This window comes from Gambusia affinis, linkage group LG12 (genome assembly GCF_019740435.1).
Source record: "Gambusia affinis linkage group LG12, SWU_Gaff_1.0, whole genome shotgun sequence".
Lineage (NCBI taxonomy): Eukaryota > Metazoa > Chordata > Actinopteri > Cyprinodontiformes > Poeciliidae > Gambusia > Gambusia affinis.
Window position 1 is genome coordinate 22,516,606 of NC_057879.1, and position 19,760 is coordinate 22,536,365.

The window sequence follows — 19,760 nt, forward strand, 5'->3', positions numbered from 1 at the left end:
AATAAAAGTGCAGCAAGAGGTTTCTGAATAGTTGGTGACAACAAAACACTTGTCTTTTCCAGCAGCCATTGTACTGCACATTTGATTAGTAAAACTAACTGATCAAACGTGCTGGAGCTCCACTTGGGTTGCTAGGTGACGGGTTAATACCAGCCTAGTTTTACTGATCAGACTGATGCTCATGTGTTAAAAAATAACTAATATTGGACTATACCAATATTGATGCAAATATATTGTGCATACCTATTTTAAACAGTACTGTAGCATCTTTAAGCTTACTAAAAATCTATTATTAGCAAATAAAAAGTTAGCATTGCAATATTTTACTTTTACACAAAGTTCAGATTAACATTTGTAATCGCAAACATCTCAAAACAAGAAGATTTGAGGAAACAGATGAGTATTTCACACAGAGCTTCAAGCAGCATCTCCTCCTGTACTGTAAAGCTATTTCTGTTCTCCCAGTGCAATCTGTTTATCATACAGCTATATTTATTTTTTTAGGAGGTTCTCAAAGAGTTGAAGTTAAATATAGATGAGAAGCTGTCAAGGATTTATATTTGGCTCAAACATTTGTTTAGGATATTTAGAAATGGATTTAACGATTGAACGGTAATGTTAGTTTATCTCCAGAACAGGATTTTATAATAAAATGCTTTGCAGACATCTGAACACGCCCCAGAAATGCCTCCTTTGTTTGTTTACATCTGCCTGGATTCTAACGTTGTGCAGGCAGGGAAGCGCTGAGTTCACTCGGGGAATATTTAATTAGCTCAGCCAGATTTCCTAGAACGACACAACGGCTTCAATCCTGGCCTCTACAAACAATTATCTCCACTCTCTGCAATTTGCAGTTGGTGCCTTCAGAGATCAGTAGATGCTTGAATGAGCAACTACTGTTGGTAAAAACAACAACAACAAAAAAAAACCCAACTACTTAAATGTAACGTTTGAGGTGGAAAACTTTGTGAAAACAGAATATTTAAAACATTGTTGTCCATGTAGAAAGACGAACAATTAAGTGACTCGTTTTAATCCAGCAGTGATTTACATCCAGTGATAATAATAGAAGTCGAAGCTCCACACACCAGAGCTGACATTTAAATAAAACAAGCTACTCTAATAACGAAAGCCTCCACTGGCAGAAACAATTAACTCATGCACATTAGTTCATGCATGAGTTTAGGAGCTGAGATTTTTCCAATTATATCCTCTGGTTATTACGATACAGAGGAGGATTTAGGCCCACTGGAAAAACAATCAGACTTTTTTTCCCTCCGAATCCTGAATTTAATCTGAGAATTCTGACTTTAATCTGCCAATCCTGATTTAATCCATATATTCTGATTTTAATCTGTGAATTCTGACTTTTCTCAAAATTCATCCTTTTTCCTCATAATTTTGACTTTAATATGTAAAATCCGACTTTAATCTGTGAAATCCGACTTTCTTCAGAATTCAGATTTTTTTTTCTTATAATTTTGAATTGAACAAAAACATGATTTCTTCTGTCTTGTCACACTGAAATAAGCTCAGCATCAAATCCAATCAATCAATCAATCAATCAATCAATCAATCAATCAATCAATCAATCAATCAATCAATCAATCAATCAATCAATCAATCAAACATGTTTTATTAATAAGTAAAGATAAGGTTGAGCTGTTAATCCAACACAAAATATTTTGAGATTTTTTTATTGTTATGTCATGGTTTTGGACTTAAGATTTGAGGGATTATTAGTAAAATTTGAACAGTTTTATGGGGTTGAAGAAGACAAAGGAAGATTTAAATCAACAAACTGGAAGACTCTTGTTTCCTTATGATTTAATTTAAAGTAAAATAAATCAAAAGCCAAGTTGTTCAGGAGCTAAAAAGCTAAAAATAAGCAAGAGACAAACCATTTCTTTGACCAAAAAGTGAATCAATTTATCAGAGTTTTCAGAAGTACAGATGTATATTTTGAAGAGAAGGCTTCACTCCGGATTTTGAATAACCTCTGAGATAAATCAGAACGTAATTATTACTATTATTACTTTAAGAGCGCTTCTGTTTCTGACAGCCTTTTGTTTTCTGAGGCGTAAAACGGAGTGATTGTAGGGAAGGTTTGATGAACCAGACAGACACTGAGAGCGAAGGCGACTGATGCTGTTTGTCCCACGCTCGCCTGACAGAAAGTGGCAACAGCAATTTACAGCAGGCTCATGCCATCGATAAGGTCTCAAAACGTTCAAATCACAGAAGAGGATTGCAGACGTGCTTTCATTTACGGCTGTAAAAGGAGAGGAAATTGGGTTTACTCCAGGTGTTTCTACAGAAATACACCGTTTGGGAGAAAAGAAGAAGAAGATAACTTATTGAAAACGACTTTTAAGATGAAACAAGTTGCCCTTCAGCTGATCAAATATTTGAAACTGTGAACCCAAAAAGGAATAGATTAGACATGTTTTATCCGAGTGACGTTGGAAGACCTCAGGACAGTCCAGATTTGTTTTTTTTCCTCGTTATAAATTTAAAAGTTCTTCCAGTTTGGTTAGTTCTCCTCCCTTTCAAGGTCGGTGATGAAGATGTTTTTTCCTCTACTAGACACCATGTTATGGTTAATGTGTTGCAGTTGGCTTCAGAAAAAGGTTTATTTTGGGTTGAGGATCTGTCTGGGCAGCCCACTAGATGCTCCAGTTCAGCATGGTGGACATTTCTGCCATCTTCTTTTTGTTTTACTTGTTATGCTTCCTTGGAGAGGTTAAAATAGGTCTACGAGTTACATAAAACAAGTTTCTTACATTTTCTTTGGATATAATCATTCTTAGATAATGAGATTTTACTCTGAGCAGTTCTGCCTATTTTGATCTCCTTTCACGATGAGCAGTTTTAGGGCGTCTTGTCACTTTAAATCCATATAATCTGCTGCTGGCCACGCCCTCAATTCAGAGTTTACAGTCGCATCTGAAAATGGCTGGAAAAAGATGCGGAATTATGCAACGGTACATCTTTGAAAAGCAGAAGTAGAGCCTCCTGCACAACCAACAGCAGGTGGTTTCTGAATAGTAAGTCAACAACATAACACTTGTCTTTTCCAGCAGCCATTGTACAGCGCATACAGATGTAAAAATCAAAACATGCAATAGTTGCCATTAAATTTTTGCATTGGACATTTAAACCAGATGTTTCACTGAAATGAAAACGTTTGACGACACAAAGCAGATTCAGTCGCTGTGGTTTCATTCTCAATTTAATATTTTATTTCCCAGTTTTCATGAGAACAAGGTGGTATTACTTTTAGTTCTTCTCCGCTGCTTTTATGCCTCCTTCTCACTTATTACATGAGTCAGTTCCGAATGTTGCTCTAACAAACAGTTACAGTTTAAACTTACAGCGGGTCTTTATGTTTACCGTATCACAAATGATTTACGTGAATAGTTTGTGAAGTCAGTGTGTGAATGGTAACACACATTGACGTCAGAGAAAGATGAGTTTTAAAGTGAATGAAGAAGTTGTTTGTGTTGTAGCCTTGGGGAGAACAACAGTTTTTAATTCAGGTTTTGTTGCTAAAAGGTTTATTAGAATTCTTTTTACACTAAATTGATTTTCTTTTATCGAGGTTGATTCAAACTTCGCTAAATACTCAAAAACATCACAAAAAACTAGCCAACATGTCAAAGAATATGAACCATTCAGCAATTTAACAACTAATTGAAGCTACTTTTATTATTTGAGCCCTTCACATATTTTATTATTGTTAGAAAGAATGTGAACTGTTTCATTACCTTGACAGGATTCTTATGTTTTTAGCAAGATTTAAAGGATTTACTATAGATCAGGGGTTTTCAAAGTATGAAAGGGTGAGCCCCCCTCCAAGGAGCACAATGCCTGCTGCGCCCCCCCCACACAACCCCCGAACTGTGACATGAGCTCCATGTCACAGTTCAGTTGCAAAAACTCCCACCTTCAGCCCCGATTATAGTTACTTTGAAAAAGTAACTTTAATCGGACTACTGATTACTCCTTGAAAACGTAACTTAGTTATATTACTGACTACTTGATTTGGAAAGTAACTAAGTTACATTAAAAGTAACTTTTTAGTTACTTTCAGCAGCTGCTAACAACAACGCTCCGCCTCCTGTGAAAATCACATTGATTTTTACTAATACTTAATTGTAAGCTATTTTATAATGGTAACATCAACAATGTGTCTCCACTGATAAGGTTGAACTGAAGAGGAGATTGTACAAAAAACAGTACAAAAAATAAAAAACGTGAGTAATTTGTGTGGTCCACTGTTGTCTGGAAAACTCTAAGAAGGATTTTAAAGCCCCCCCCCCCCTCCAGCCTCCAGATTCTGCGTTACGGCCCTGCATTTGGTGTCAGCGCAGCGCACAGAGCTCCTCCTGCAGCTCCACAGCTCAGATGGTTGCACAGATTTGTGACACTTATCTTAATATTAATAATTATAATGGTGCTAACTTGCCATTATAACAATTGCCAACTACGGATTATTCGTGGCTGTTTTCACGTTTATTGCGCTGTTCATATCGGTCTCGATGTTTGCAGTTTTCTGGAGCGCAACGTGAAGCACGACGTCTTTCAGAGGTAATATATTAACTTGACATCAACAAAGACACAGCGGGACGGATCATCCGGAAAATGATGGACAGGGAGAGACTGAATAAAACTACCTTAATGACGGACAAATTCTGGGATTTATTGAGTTTCTGCTTATTTCCAACCCCAAATGAGTAACTTCACGTTAAAAAACGAGCCCAAAAAGGCGCAACCAGCAACTCGTAAAATTTTCAAGCGACTTTAAAAAAAAAAAAGCCCAAAGCCGCTTATAATAATCGGACTTGTCGACAGAAACTCAAACTAGTTCCAGTTTTTCTCACCAACAAAATGCGCATCTCCCTCCATTGTTTACATTTCTGTTGCATAGAGACGTCGGTCACTCGACAAGACGAGTAGAGGAAATACGATTAAATAACAAAAGAAGACAGTAACGCACAGTAACGCAAAAATGATTTTGATAAGTAACTGTAGTCTAACTACTGGATTTGAAATAGCAACGCGTTAGATTACTCGTTACTGAAAAAAGTGGTCCGACTGGCCAAAACATCCTCTAAGGAGGGAAACATTTCCACTGATCCCCACTCCACATGCGCACCCCACAGTACCAACTTTTTCCTAAATCCACAGAGTTGATCGTGTGCGTAAAAGACGTTTCTCTCACATCGGTAGACGGCAAACAGATAGCTTTTCTGGTTTACTTTTTCCCTCGCACCGCGCCTCCCCTAAAGTGCTCTGGCGCCACCCAGGGGAGGCGCGCCTCACACTTTGAAAACCGCCGCTATAGATTTTGTATTTAATGGAATGTAGAAATTCTGAAACGTAAGTGATATGTATACAACTCATACTGCCTGGAAGAATTGCAAGAATAAAAGAGATAAAACGGTGAGTAATTTGTGAGAGGTTAAATTTTTATGGGACAGATTAAGAAGAATGTTTCATTATTGAAGAGATGCGACCCTCCAGATTTAAGACACTAAATCTACGATTAAGTGTCTTAAATCTGGATTTAGTGTCTTAAATAAATTAAATTGTCTTAAATTAGTGACTTAATTAGGCAGACTTCGTTGGGAACTGCACCAAGGTTTTGGAGAAATGTGGAGCAGAAAATTATTTCCCACTTCAGTTTAACTTCTAAAAAAGTTATTATATGTGCTAAAAGGAGAAACTGTATTTCTTATGGATTCTGAAGACTTGAGTCAAAATTTCTTAGTTACAAATTTACAAAGTGACTCTTACATGTTTACAGAAAACCCTGCTGCAAATAACATAGTTATTTATTCCTGAAGTATTGTTAAGGAATAAAGAAATAATTTCTGCTTTTACCTTTAAACGATTGACATCAGGCTTTGGTAAGGATGCAAAATGTTTGAATTATGGAGCTCGGATTAAAAAACATCTGCATTTAAAGTAGCTACTGCAGAATCAGGGCTTCTGTTTCTTTTTTGCACAATCTGTGCAGGTTCTGGTTCTGCTTGAGCTTTCTTCCTGTTACAGGGGAGGTTTTTCTCTCCACTGTTGCTACATGCATGCTCAGTCTGAGGAATTGCTACAAAAATCAACAAAACGCAAAGGATTATCTACTGTCACCAAGTCCAGGAGAAATGAATGTTGCAATTAGGCCTGTCACGATAGCAAATTTTGCTGAACGATTAATTGTCTCAAAAAACTATTGCGATAGACGATAGTATTGTTTGAAGACCTTTTTACACAGATTTAATGGAAATGATGTAATAATGCATGCGATTTCCTGCCAAAGATGGATGCACTTTATTTTCAAAAGAACACCCAACACTGGAACTTATAAACAAAATAAACAAAACAACCAAAAATAAAAATAAAATTGATTCTCAGTCTCCATTAACAAAAATGTACTTGAATAAAAACGAAATAATATAAAGCCAAAGTGTAAATAAATACTGCATTCAACCAAAAGAGTGCAGATTATAAAGTCTGTTTACCATATTGCCCTTCAGTAATCATTAGATTTAAATAGAGAAGATGGGCACATCGACTACCTGATGCAATAAAACTTTGATCGTTCTAAGATTGTGGCTTGTGATCATCCTGTAGTGTGTGGTGTGTTACGCTAGATCGTTGTGGCGCTCCGATCTAAATCAGGTGTTTTCCCCGCTGGGATTGTTAACGCAGCCTGTTGAATGTGACAGGTAGCCAATCAGAAAGCCGGATTCTCCTCCTGCTTTCTGAGGGGAAATTACAGAGGGGAATCCCAAACAGCTGAAACGGCGCAACCCGAAGTCCAGCAGACATTGGAGATAATATGTGGAAACAACATTAATGTTTATAAAACATTTTGTACAAAGAATATAGAAATGACGAGGGGAGGAGTTGGAACAAAATCGCTACGTTGATGAACCCGGTAACTTTTCAGCTGTTCTTCGTTAACGTGACATAAATAGGTTATAATGATTTTCATTCAGTTGTTTTACGTTACGCTGACACTAGAGCCACATGCGTTGCAGGTAGATTGTAGTAAAGCATTGATTAATGCCTGGTTTTAAAATTAGTTAGCTGGACTTGTAGCCATTATGTTGTGCCCACTGTCGGCACATCGAACCCGATCGAACCGTTATACCTAGGATTTCTGTTGGCTAATGTGTGATCTCAGATTTTGAAAATGGGCCGACAATCGACCGACAGCACTAAGATGGTGTCGTGTGCGCTGGACATTACACTAAGGAAATGAGGAAGGGAGGATCAGTGGAGAGCAGCGGAGTTGAGCCTTTTTTCATTTAGCAACATCAACAGAAAGAGAAAAAGGCTGGAAGAGACGATAACGCCGATAATTAAAATGACGTAGATAGTTTTAATTTATCGTACGATTAATCGATTTTTCGTTTATCGCGACAGGCCTAGTTGCAATTCTTTTGCTCTGTTTCCATTGAACATAAAACTGAAGAAATTTAAATTACAAAAACTAATTTGCTTAGTGGAAACGTGACGTGGTTTTTTGGCCATATTGAAATAGTATTTCACAAAACTGCAATTTATTTTATTTATATGTATAGCACATTTCAGCAGCAAGGCAATGGAAACACTATTTTTGCATCAAACGAGTCACACGATTAACAACCAGCTGTTACTTCTGACGGAAATGACAAAGACGACAACAGGAAGTGGTTGGAGGATAAGGGTTTATTTTTGGGTCTTTTGCACAATGTGCAGCTGGCTCATAAAAAGTTGTAATTTGAACATGTCAAATCCATATTTTTCTGTAAAATCACTGACTACAATTTCCCCAAATGCAGCTTATGTAGCCGCTTTGAAGTATAAGAGGTTTGTTGCTCCAACGTCTGAATCAAACACTAACATCTCCTCTGATGTCTGATAGATGATGAATGCCTTATTTAATGGAAACATCACAATGACAAAGTTGTGAGTGTTTTCAACATTAACAGAATAAAGACAAAGATTTGCGCACATTTGAGAAGCAAACACAGTCAATGCAATCTGCTGGTTTTCTTTAGATAGAAAACAATTTGAACTATGAACTGAACTTGATGTTTGATAGCTAAATGGATTGTCTGTGTCTGAATTTAAATGACTTTTTTGGAAAATGACAATATTTCTTGTGGATTGGGTTGTATAAATTAAACTTTAAGTTTTATTAGGATTTCTAGGTTTTTATGGTTTTGTTCTGTTTTCTTATTTCCCCCCTCTAACCTGTGGTTTGTCCTAATCAGTTGCTCTCTCCTCACACCTGCTCCTTACTTTGTTAATTGTGCCACCTGCTAAGACCCCCTCTCCATCCTCACCCGGTATAAATAAAACAGCAAGAGCAAAACAGCGAGAATCTCGTTGTTTTTGTCTGTGACTTCAACTTCTTTGCTGCTTGAATAACAATTTTCATCATCACGCCTGTGTCGCCACATGCCTCCATTCAGGTTCCACGATTTTATGATAATCTGAAAATGTGAGATTCAGTTCAAAGACCAACACATCCAGTTATCTAAATCTCACATCCTGTGACAGTTTTTCTCCTGGGTCACACACGTATTTCCAGCCCTGTGTTCTCTGCACACACAGCGGGGATCTCAAGAAGCAAATACAACTTTTCATGAATACTAAAGCCAAAGTCCAGAGAAATGCCGTATAGGTGAATTAAATGGCTTCATGACAAACATGAATATTGCACCAGTGCAGGTTGATGGAAACAAAGTGATTTCACAAGAGGCTAGAAGAATAGAAATATGAAAAATATGTCTAATTTATGTTAGTTTTAGAGTGAATACTTTGAAACTAACATCAATGAAAAACTATCCTTTCACAACAGAGATAACATTTACAAGCCATTTTTTCCAAACATACAAACAAAACAGTTTTTATGAGAATTGGGAAATTTTTATTTCTCTCTGCCTCTTCAATGACATTCACATTTAATTTAGCAACACATTAAAGTATTTTTTATTCCTATCAAGTTGTTTTTTTTGGCTCCAAAGGTGCAGTTTTCTTCTACCTATTTTTCACAAATTATTTCAGTTAGAGATATTATTTTACATTTTTATTAAAGTTATGTTAGATGCATACTTTTCCGCCTGATGTTTCTTTTCTTTTTCCAGCTAAGAAGAGCTTGATTTAAAAGTTTTTTGTTTTTGAAATGCGTATCTTTAATAATTTAAGTAGGTATTTTAAGTACACAGTGTCGTATTTAAAATGTAAATATATCAAATTCGTTTTTTCCTTTCTGTGCTTCTTTCTGTCCTTTCTTTTTTTATTTCATTCTCTCTCTCTCTCTCTCTCTCTCATCCTGGTTGTATTACAGTGCAGACAATTTAGTTTATCAGAATGTGTTGAACTCATATTGATATGTTGTATGAATTCAGTCAACTCTGCGCTTCAGACAAGATATTGACAACCTATTCCCGCTCCACATAACCCCCATTTAAAAAAAAAAAATCTGAGCTATTACCTTAGCATAACCAGAATGAGCTACACAAGTGTGTCTATGATAGACGTAACCATTGAAAAAAATCAGTTGTCACCAACAACTGACAATTTGACTTTTTTGTGTCAAACAAAATTCAGATTTTTAGTCGTTGCAGACAGAACTCATCCTGGTCATCATTAATGTGTTTCCACTGCAAATTATGATGAACTTTTCAAACTCAACCATGCAAACTGAGTCTGAGTTGGAGGAGTTGTTCAGTTTTCTTGGAGTGTGGAGGGAAAGGAGGTCGCCCTGAGATGCAGACAGATCGATGAGACTCCCACCAGAGGACAGGCCTCAGTGTTGCACAAGCTAACGTCTCCTATTAGCGCTCAGCAGGCGCAGATTGAGATTTGGTCGATGTGTTTCTGCACCAAACCTCGAACGGCGACGGGGATCCCAGAGGTGTCCAGCTCAGGCGACCTTCTCCCGCGTCCCTTCTGTTATTTATCTTGTCGTGTGTAAGTAATGTTTTTTGCTATGCTACCAAAATATAGCGATCTGTAAGTGTCACCCTTCTCCTCTCACAGGATGACAATGCTGACCTATTCTACAAAACAGTTGCATATCGGATAAACAATTAAATGGATTTCTTATTTCCAGCTGGCATTTATGCTCAGGCTGTTCCTCTAACGTCGATGACGTTTTTATCAGATTGGCGTCAAATGAGTCTAAATTTGCCTGAAGATGAGATACAGACTTTCATATTCTACCGAGGCTGATTCATTACTGGCGTCATTATCAGCTGCTTGGAGCTGAAATGTTTCTGAAATAACTGATTCATTGTGAATTAAACTTAAAAATATACATTTTAGATTGACTGAGTCGCCACTATTGAAGTCACAGACACAATTTGATCACATTAAACATACACTTCGTGTGTCGTATTAAAGTTTTGAAGTTTAGTTAGTAAAAAGATAGAAGTTTGTTTCTAGAACAATTCTAGCTGAAGTAGTAATTAAACCAAAACTATGGGAAATAAATATTTGCATTTAAGATCAAGGAACCTATATCTGTAAATATGTTTAAGCTTCATCCAGATCAAATTCACTAAAAGAATATAAGGTTATTGCATTTTGGGCAATAAAATGTTTATTTTCTCATCTAAAAAGGACTCAAATGACATTTCTAATGTATTTCTAATATTGTATAAAAGAGCTTGATGTTAAGTGAAAAATCTTTAGAACATGCCAATTATTCCCCCAGATTAATAGTTGGGATAATCAATTAATCATATGAACATTTGATTAATTGTCTAAATAATCAATTAATCATAGGAACATTCAATTAATAGTTGGAGTAATTTCTTAATTATAGGAATAATTGATTGTCTAAATAATCAATTGTTTAGTTAATCATTGGGATAACTGATTGATCAGAAGAATCGATTAATCATCGGAATAGTTGATAGAATTATCGATTCCTAAAATAGTTGTTAGTTTCAGCCCTATATATTTGATCATCCTTTCCTGTTTTATTAGTTTAAATCCAGAGATGCAGTAAACAGCAGCCTCACCGTGACGATCAGGCCTCTCTCCTGGAAGTACTTCACCAGAGGAATGGTGTTCTGCTTGAAGTTGGTCAGCCGACGGTCGATGGCCTTCGGGTTGTCGTCGGGTCGCCCCTGCTGCTCCGCCCTTTTCTGCAGCCTCTCCTTCAGGCGGCTGTTGGTGCAGGCCAGGAAAACCACCAGGTCTGGAGTGCAGATCTGCAGAGAGAAAAATCATGTGTGAAGCCGTGAACAGCTTGGAAGAAGCTCCATTCATGCATGATGGCTGTAATCCAACTGTGAGCTGAATACTTCACCGAAATGAAGCAGAGAGCAGCTGCAGGGGTTGATATCATTCAGAAATGTGGTGCAGTCAGGGCTCCATGTTTAAGATAATAAAGAGCTCATCTCAGGCAGGATTTCAGAGGACGAAGATATAAACTACATCCATTCCCTTTGTTTTAAATACCTGAAAGACTGCAGGCATTATCTTATATATAAAATAACCTGCAGCTTTTCTACAAAAGACACTGTTGTGGAAGAGTTTTCATGAAAAATATTGATGTTTTTGATTGACAAACAGCAACATAGGAGTGTGGACGCTCACAGGAAGTTATTGAACACGATTTTCTTGAAATTGCAAAATGCCTGCATATGCTGTCATGGTTAAAATAAACAGTAAGAGAAAGGCAAGTTGCTAAAATTAGCAAAAAATTAAAGAATACTCCATTGTTGTATTTTTATGCTGATATAAAATTATGTCATTCTAGGACTGGGTGGTAAATCCATTTTATTGGTATTTGAAGATTAAATTAGTTGAAAAATAGATTTTTTATTTTATTTTTATTTTTTTCACCAATACATCCCTTGGATTTCCATGATGTTTTGTTTGTTTTGTTTTTTTTGAATGAAGCAATAATAATAATAATAATAATAATAATAATAATAATAATAATAATAATAATAATAATAATAATAATAATAATAATATAGTTGTACTGGTATAAGAATAAAGTCATATGACAAAAAATTAATCAAAATAATAAGAGAATAAATTCTTAATATCAGAATCAAGTTTGTAAGTAAATGCAGCTTTATGAGAAAATATTATTCTTCTACAAAAAAACTTACTTTTTTTCTAATATATTAAGACTCTCTGGGAAAATTGCATCTTTATTCTTCTAATATTCTTGTAAAATTAACCTAAAATTTGTGCAGCCTGTACCTAATTCTCATTCGACTGAAATAAACTTTCAGAAAATATTTATAATATATTAATAATTAATGTTTTTAGAAAAGAAAGTGAGTGGGAAAAATCTATTAAAATGGAAATAATTTTTTACAGTTTTAAGCCACATCTCCCAGTCCTGCCTCCTACTGGTCTGACAAAGGTATTGCAGGAAGGTTCTTGGCACTTCTACAGTAATATGTTGCTTTTCGGACAGGATAGATTTTTAACAAAAACAGAAAAAAAAAATCTGGTGTAAAATAAATGACTTCTCTGGCCTTCGGTTAAAATCACGGGGAAACGTCGCTATATTGTAACTGGGACCGGTTCTGCAGTGTCGGGCCAGTAAGTCTTGGGCTGCGTCACGTTTCGAGTTTAACCGTGACGGCAGGAATGATTTACGATTCATCCCAGAAACCTGGGAGCTGAGATCCCACTAAGAAGGCCTGAGCCTTGAAATCAATCAGTTGGTTTTAAATTAAACTGAACGGGGAACCAGTGCGAAGAGTTCAGTGTAAAACAGCCGGCCTCCCTGTAACTTCGCCTTTTGTAGGTGAATTATTGACATTTTGCAATCCAGGTCAGAAGACACCAGAAAAGTGAAAAAATTACTTAACTTTATAAATGATCCCTAAATAACAGCAAAAAAAGAGGCATAAATTAAAATGGAAAGATAGCAGTTTATTTTCTCATAAAATCAGTTATTGGATAAAGGAGATGAAAATGTTATATAAATTTTTTATCAGGCATCCGTAGGACGGAAACAAACCCTCTGGCGTTTCCTCTGATGTAACACTAAAACAGACCATCCAGTATTATACAAGTGAAGACAAACTCCTGGGTATTTAATGTACATTTTATGTGCCATAGTCTGAAACTAAAGTAGTTTAAATGGTTTGGTACATTGGTCTGTTTGTGATAAACAAAAAAGTAAACACTATAAAACTGGCTAAAGATTTGGTTTGATTATTTTTTATTAGTAAAGGATTAGGTAACAGATTAAATTATTGGATTGATAAAATATGGATTACATGTGACTAAACTCACTTGAGAATGTTCAATATTGTTGTTTAGTGATTGTTTAAAAGACATCTGAAAGAAAAAAAAAAGCTTTAGTAAATGGACTTTCTTTTGATATTTGAATAATCTGAGGTGCACTTGAATGCATCACAAAACCACGAACTGTTGTGATATTGTGCTGCATTTTGGGCCGGTTGAATCCTCCATGCAGCTGGATTTGGACTTCAGATGATTCTTTTCTTTTATCTATGATGTTTACATTAAGTTTGACAATATTTCACGTGAGTAATTCAGTACTTTGGTTGCATGAGAAGGCTTAATGTTCCCAAATAGCAGCGTTCAGTGATTGATGGGAGACCCCTCTGTGTTGTTCTTCTGTCACTTTTTAAAGTTTCCCAACAGAAAGTTGCCTTGCACAATTAATTCCTCACATGAAGACTTGTTTGGAAGCGAACAGAAATGGCTGCACCAGATATTTTTGATCAGAAAAGTATTTGGATTTTATCCTTCAACATTAGATCTGTCCGAACACTTCAAATCACTCCTTAAAACTCACTTTTATTCTTTCACATTTACATAAGTAGTATTGTAACCTACCTGCCCTGTTGGTTTAATTTGTTGTGTTTTATTCTTAGATGTTTTTATCTGTGATTTTAAGAGCATTTCAATGCAGTCTATAGCTGTTTTTAAAGTGCTTTATAAATAAATTGACATTGACATGAGCGTTACTCTGATTCCTACCATTACAACTAAAGGCAACACTTCATTTGAAGGGTTGTGCATAGGACTGACAGGACAGTGTCATAAACATAACAACCGTCATGCACATGAAGGAGGCTTTATGAATGTTTACTGCCATGAAGCATCATTTGGTAAATAATGACACTTTCAATGATCTTTTTATGCAAATTCTAATTGAACTTTGCATTAAAAGGGTCATTGCTGACCAAATAATGCAAAGTTTACACTTTTAATGGACTTTTAGTGGAACTTTGCATCAAAAGTGTCAGTATTGACCAAATAAAGCTTCATGACAAATCCTTCATGTTCATGTCGTGTCAGTCTTATTCACACCCCTTCAAATAAAGTGTTGCTCAACTAAATTATCAGAAGATACCGTTTCATTACAAATATGAGCGCAATTTTGTCAATATTCTGCTAATGTAAAAAACCCAGACAATTTTGCAATTTTTATTAAATGAGAAATGCAGGTAAATGACACGTGAATACGTTTTATCACACGATAAGTTGTTAAAAACATGCCACACCATCATCCTCCAACAACTTCTTGTCATCTTCTTTTTCGTGATTTCTACCAGTGATAACATCTAGTTATTGATCATGTGATATATATATATATCACATGAGTTGCTATATATATATATATATATTTTTTAAAGTGTTTCTGTTGCAGTTTTGCAAAATAAACCAATTTAAATACTTTTGGAAAAGTACCACCTCATTCTTGCACCAAAACGTTTTAGTTAACGAGAGTTTTTTTTTTTTTTTTTATTGGTGAGTTTCCATTGTTTCCATTAAGCAAATTCATTCTCAAAATGTGAAATTGTGCAAGTGTACCTTGAGTGAAAACGCAGCTACTGACTCCTGTCCATCCAGTTCACTGGAACAGGAAGTTATCCTTTCTGGAGTCATTATTCAAACTGTCTCACTGGTTGTTTTGTGTTTTTTTATTTCCTGCTGTTTGCTGTATTTACATGAAATGCATGCGATGAGCTTTCCACCGTCTGCATCTGATCTGGCACACTGCCACGGGTAAAAATAGCCTGAATGGCGTCTACAGAGGTGCATGCCACTGTTTCCAGTTAAAGTTTCAGTTTCCATGGAAACCATGCACACATGCATGTATTTCTCTCACATTTGGTTGCTGATGATGAGAGTAGGACACTGCCAGCGTTATTACTCGTTGATCTTTTCCTCACGTCACATGAGAGGAAGAAGAGAAACGGCAGACTTGGTTAATTTTTGCACCGGATGTCGAGTCAGAGAAAAAAACCCCCAACAACTTAGGAATTCTTAAAAAGGCTTTGTTAAAAAATATTAAATAAATAAAACAAGCAAAATTAATAAGTTGACGTTCTGCTGAATGCACTGGCTCAAATCAAAATATCAAAACAGATATTTAATGGTAGTATTTCAGTCTCCTGACTGTTTTTTAAAATTTATTATTATTTCAACTAGAGAATTTTCACACCTTTGAAGAAAATAACAGATAAGAGTTCACTTTGTAAAGCCGTAAAATTAAAATTGGCATCAAGGCTGCTGCAAACAAAGCAAAGAGAAAAGAGTTGTACAAAGGCGGCACTATCTGGTGTTTTAATTCTTTCTTTATTAAATTTTGTTTTGCTCCTAATAAATCTGTTTCTACAGACCATCAGGCATCTCCATCTGTCAGCATAAACAATCCCAGGTTTTCTCCGTCAGCATTCAGCGTGTCATTTTTTGATCTCGGGTGTGTCAGCAGGCTTTATGGGAACGTATTATGACTTTTTCAATTAAACAAGAGAAATATCTACAAATGTGAATTCTTGGGATAATTATCTAAACATGCAGCTGTTTCTTTTAGTTCATACACAGCAAAAAAAATAAAAATATTGTGCAAATATCGTCATGATTGAAGGAGTAAAGTACATTTGAAGTAGGACGAAACTAATAAGTACTTTTTCATCAACCTCTAGAAGCTTAATTTAAGTAAATAATTTCTTACTGTTGATGAAAAAGTTCTAGTTACACCGGCAGATTATATTAGTTTTAACCAGTGATGTCATAGTTACTTTGGAAAAGTAACTTTAATCGGATTACAGATTACTCCTAGAAAAGTAACTTGGTAAGATTACTGATTACTTGATTTGGAAAGTAACTAAGTTACATTAAAAGTAACATTTTTAGTTACTTTCAGTAGCTGCTAACGCTAATGCTCTGTCACCTGTGAAAATTACATTGATCTTTGCCAAAACTTAATTGCAAGTTATTTTATATTGATTACATCATCAATGTGTCTCCTCTTATAAGGTTGAATTGAAGAGGAGATTGTTTAATGGTTACAACAGTACAAAAAAAACTTTAGTAATTTATGCGGGTTGTTGTGTGTCTCAGTATTGTATTTATAGTATTGTAAACTAAAAATAGGATTTTAAAGTGTTATTTTTGCATTATTCGATAAATAAGGACACTTTTTACACAAAGTTGCATTAAAACTTGTATTAAAAGTCCATTAAAATGAACACTTTTAATGGACTTTTAATACAGATTTTAATGCAACTTTGCATTAAAAATGTCATTATTTATCGATTGACACTTCATGACCACAGTCGTAAACATTCATGAAGACTCCTTCATCTTCATGACAGGTGTTATGTGTTATGTCAGGTTTTTGACAGTGTCATGTCAGTCTTATGAACGTCCCGAAAAATAAAGTGTTACCAAATTCTTTTTTCTTTTTATATCTACAATACCCCTAATATGCCGTCATAAAAATCAGCGCTGGGCTCTCACATTATCCTGTAATTGGCTTCTGCCAGAACAGGATGTTTTATTCCTTTTCTGAAATGTGACAGAAAAGTGTTGAAGAGTTACAACATCATCATCACCAAAATTACTCCAGTCCAGGGTTGTGTTTTACATCAACGTGACGAAAAGCAGCTCATTTAATTGGTTTCAGAGTATATGTTTGCTAAGATGAGAATGTGTGACCTATAAATGTAAATTTCATCAGCTGAGCATTTTTGCTTCCATACAGGCAGATTGACAGGAATGATGACGGCAGAGCGTTGCCCCCCTGCGGGTCGGTTTGTGAAAAGCCGGGAAGTGATGGCGGAGGGGTGGACGGTCTCTCTGGGCGGCCATAAAGGGAGCTCATGAATGGCCGCTCCGATGCTTTAAAGGGCAAAGTGCCGGCATGGGGTGCGTAATGAAAAAGGATGCTGCCGGTCCTCAGAGGACCAAACGGTTTTCCCCCAAGCCGAGAACTTAAAGAAAAGAAGTGAACCTTCCAGGAAAAGAGCTGGATGAAGCATAAAGTAACACTAAATGTGCAGGTCAGTTTTTTAACCCCTTAAAGGTCAAAGTATGATGGTTCACCAACATTGAAGGAGTTTCCCTTTTCAGGTTTTCACACTGATATTTTCTGAGATGTGTGTTGTCAGTTCTGGAAGTTATACTTCAACGTAATCCACCTCAGTAGCAAATATTATTAACCCTTTTAATTAGGATTCCAGACCCATTCAATAAGTTAAGTTATTATTGAAAAGTCAATATATTTCCTTAACTCCATCACAAAGACAATTAATATAGATTAATTAATTGTCTAATTACTCTATATAATGGTCTAATTGACTATATAAAGGTGACATATTCTGCTTTCTTGAACAGATCAAGATTGGTTTAAGGGCTATCTTAATCTACTTACATTTCTTTGTACAGATAATGAGATTTTAGTCTGCCTATTGTGAGCTCCTTTCAGAATGAGCTGTTTTAGGGCCTCCTGCCACTTTAAATCCAAATAATCTGCTGGCCATGCCCCCTAACTCAACATTTACACTCATACGTGAAAATGGCTGCAAACTGATTATACATCCTTAAATCTTTGAAAAGCAGAAGTGGAGCCTCCTGCACAACCAGCAAGAATGCACCAAGCGGTTTCTGAACAGCGAGTCAACAACAAAACACATCGCTTTTCCAGCAGCCATTGTATGGTGCACCGCTGATGTTTTGTGTGTTTTAAAGTATTTTTTAATGTCTGCTTTTTTGTTTTGTTTCTATTTGTATTTTTGTGTTTTGATTTTGTGTGTTTGTATTTGAAACGGCTTCTAGTTTGGCAAAGACTAATGGGGATCCATTTTATCTTTATTTAACAGGGATCCTTCAGTAAGCAAGTAAAAAAAAAAAAAAAAACTGTCTTGGAGTTCCGCTGGGGTTGCTAGGTAACAGGCTGGGCTTCCGTGAGGTTGCTAGGTAACGGGCAGTGCCTGCTGATTTTGTGACGTTACATTCCAAAGGTTTTATGTTGCACTTGAATTTCTCCACTGTAGGACAGTGAAGAATATTTCAATTTTATTTCTATTTCATGATAATAAAAATTGTTCAAACCATGTAAAATTATAAAAAAGGGTTGTATTGCCTTAATGTTCATAAAGATTTTTTATTAATGCAATTCAATTAAAAAAATACTTTATTGATCCCAAAGGCACCATAAAGTAATTTTTATATTCCATTTTATAATAAATTAGAAAATTATACATATTTTTATCAAAACTGGTACTCGTGTTGATCTAAAATATTTTGAGATCACTTCTCTTATTCTGGAGTAAATTCCTTAGTACACTTGAAGTAATACAAACTTAAGTTCAGCAAGAAATAGCAGCTTGTTTTAAGTGACAGATTATTTCACTTATGAGACATTGTTCCCATGATAGTGAAATAATCTCACTTTTTCATCAATATTAATTAATTATTGACTTAAAACAAGCTCCTAATAATTACTTAAAAGTTCATTAGTACTGTCTTAATTAAAGTGTACTAAGATATTTGCAGTGGAAACTAGACCAAAGATAGTTGGTAAGGTTTTGTGTTTTTGCAGTGTGTAAGGTTTCCAGACAGTCTAACTTTGTTACTTTCTGTGGCGGTGCTGGTATTTTAATCCCAGCAGACAATCTTCCAGGGTTTCTCTCTCTGTCTGAGCCTTTAAGAGCTGCTGCTGACAAGTAGAGGAGTTTCCACATGAGTTTTCAGCAGATCCTCCAGGACATTTACCAGCAGTACAGTGAATTCACTTAAACTCTGATTTATTTTTCAGTCTATTTCTGGCTGAGCGAGTTAAAATCTATAAAATATTTTGTTTCGCACTGATTACCTGTGATTTAAATTGTTATATATCATAAATATAACGTAATAAGTTCCTTCAGACGTGCTTCACAACCTTCCTCTCTATTTATAGAAACACTCTACATCAGTTACTGCCTATGATTTGATTACATGTGAAAAATACTTGGAATCACATACAACCTGCGTATTATCACTTCCCATCTCTGTTCTGCATTATCTGCTGCTGATTAGAAGGTCATATTTAACTTTTGGACGGCAGAGATGTGCAGGAGGTTTAATTCGAGCTGAGTATGTCAGATATCAAGCTGGATCCTGAATGGACACAAAGATGTTTCTTAGCAACAGGGAGCTACGGCAACAATCGTTTTAGAGCCGGAAAATAAGACTTTTATTTATTTCTTTGAATGTCAACAATAATGAAAAGCTGAAAAGTGGCAGAATAATTAAGGCTAAAGCAGAGAAGACCTGAAATTCCCCAAATGTTTGATCAGAAATAAAACTGCCATCCTAAGTCTTTGCAGGTATTTTGGATTCTCTCTTCGGATCCAGTAAAACCTACTTACTTCAATATAAAATCTTTACCACAGTTCTTTTGAAAAACATTAAAAAACCCCAAGAAAATATTTCATATTTTCCTGACAATTTGCAACAAACAGATTTTATACCATCATAAT

At 35.6% G+C, this 19,760-nt stretch overlaps 1 protein-coding gene and 1 long non-coding RNA gene across 2 annotated transcripts in view; one reads left to right on the top strand and one right to left on the bottom strand.

The window, feature by feature from the left end:
• Positions 1-18,337, top strand: part of LOC122840889 — a 50,359-nt gene extending 32,022 nt beyond the window's left edge. The window contains exons 2-3 of the long non-coding RNA XR_006372308.1: positions 17,003-17,300; positions 17,860-18,337. This is a non-coding gene — a long non-coding RNA (uncharacterized LOC122840889). The remainder of the gene's footprint in view (positions 1-17,002; positions 17,301-17,859) is intronic.
• The window catches only part of ak5 (adenylate kinase 5), an 89,033-nt gene that overhangs the window by 44,817 nt on the left and 24,456 nt on the right, over positions 1-19,760 (bottom strand). Inside the window, exon 6 of the mRNA XM_044133668.1 lies at positions 11,025-11,216. Within this exon, the coding sequence (XP_043989603.1) occupies positions 11,025-11,216 (192 nt within the window). The remainder of the gene's footprint in view (positions 1-11,024; positions 11,217-19,760) is intronic.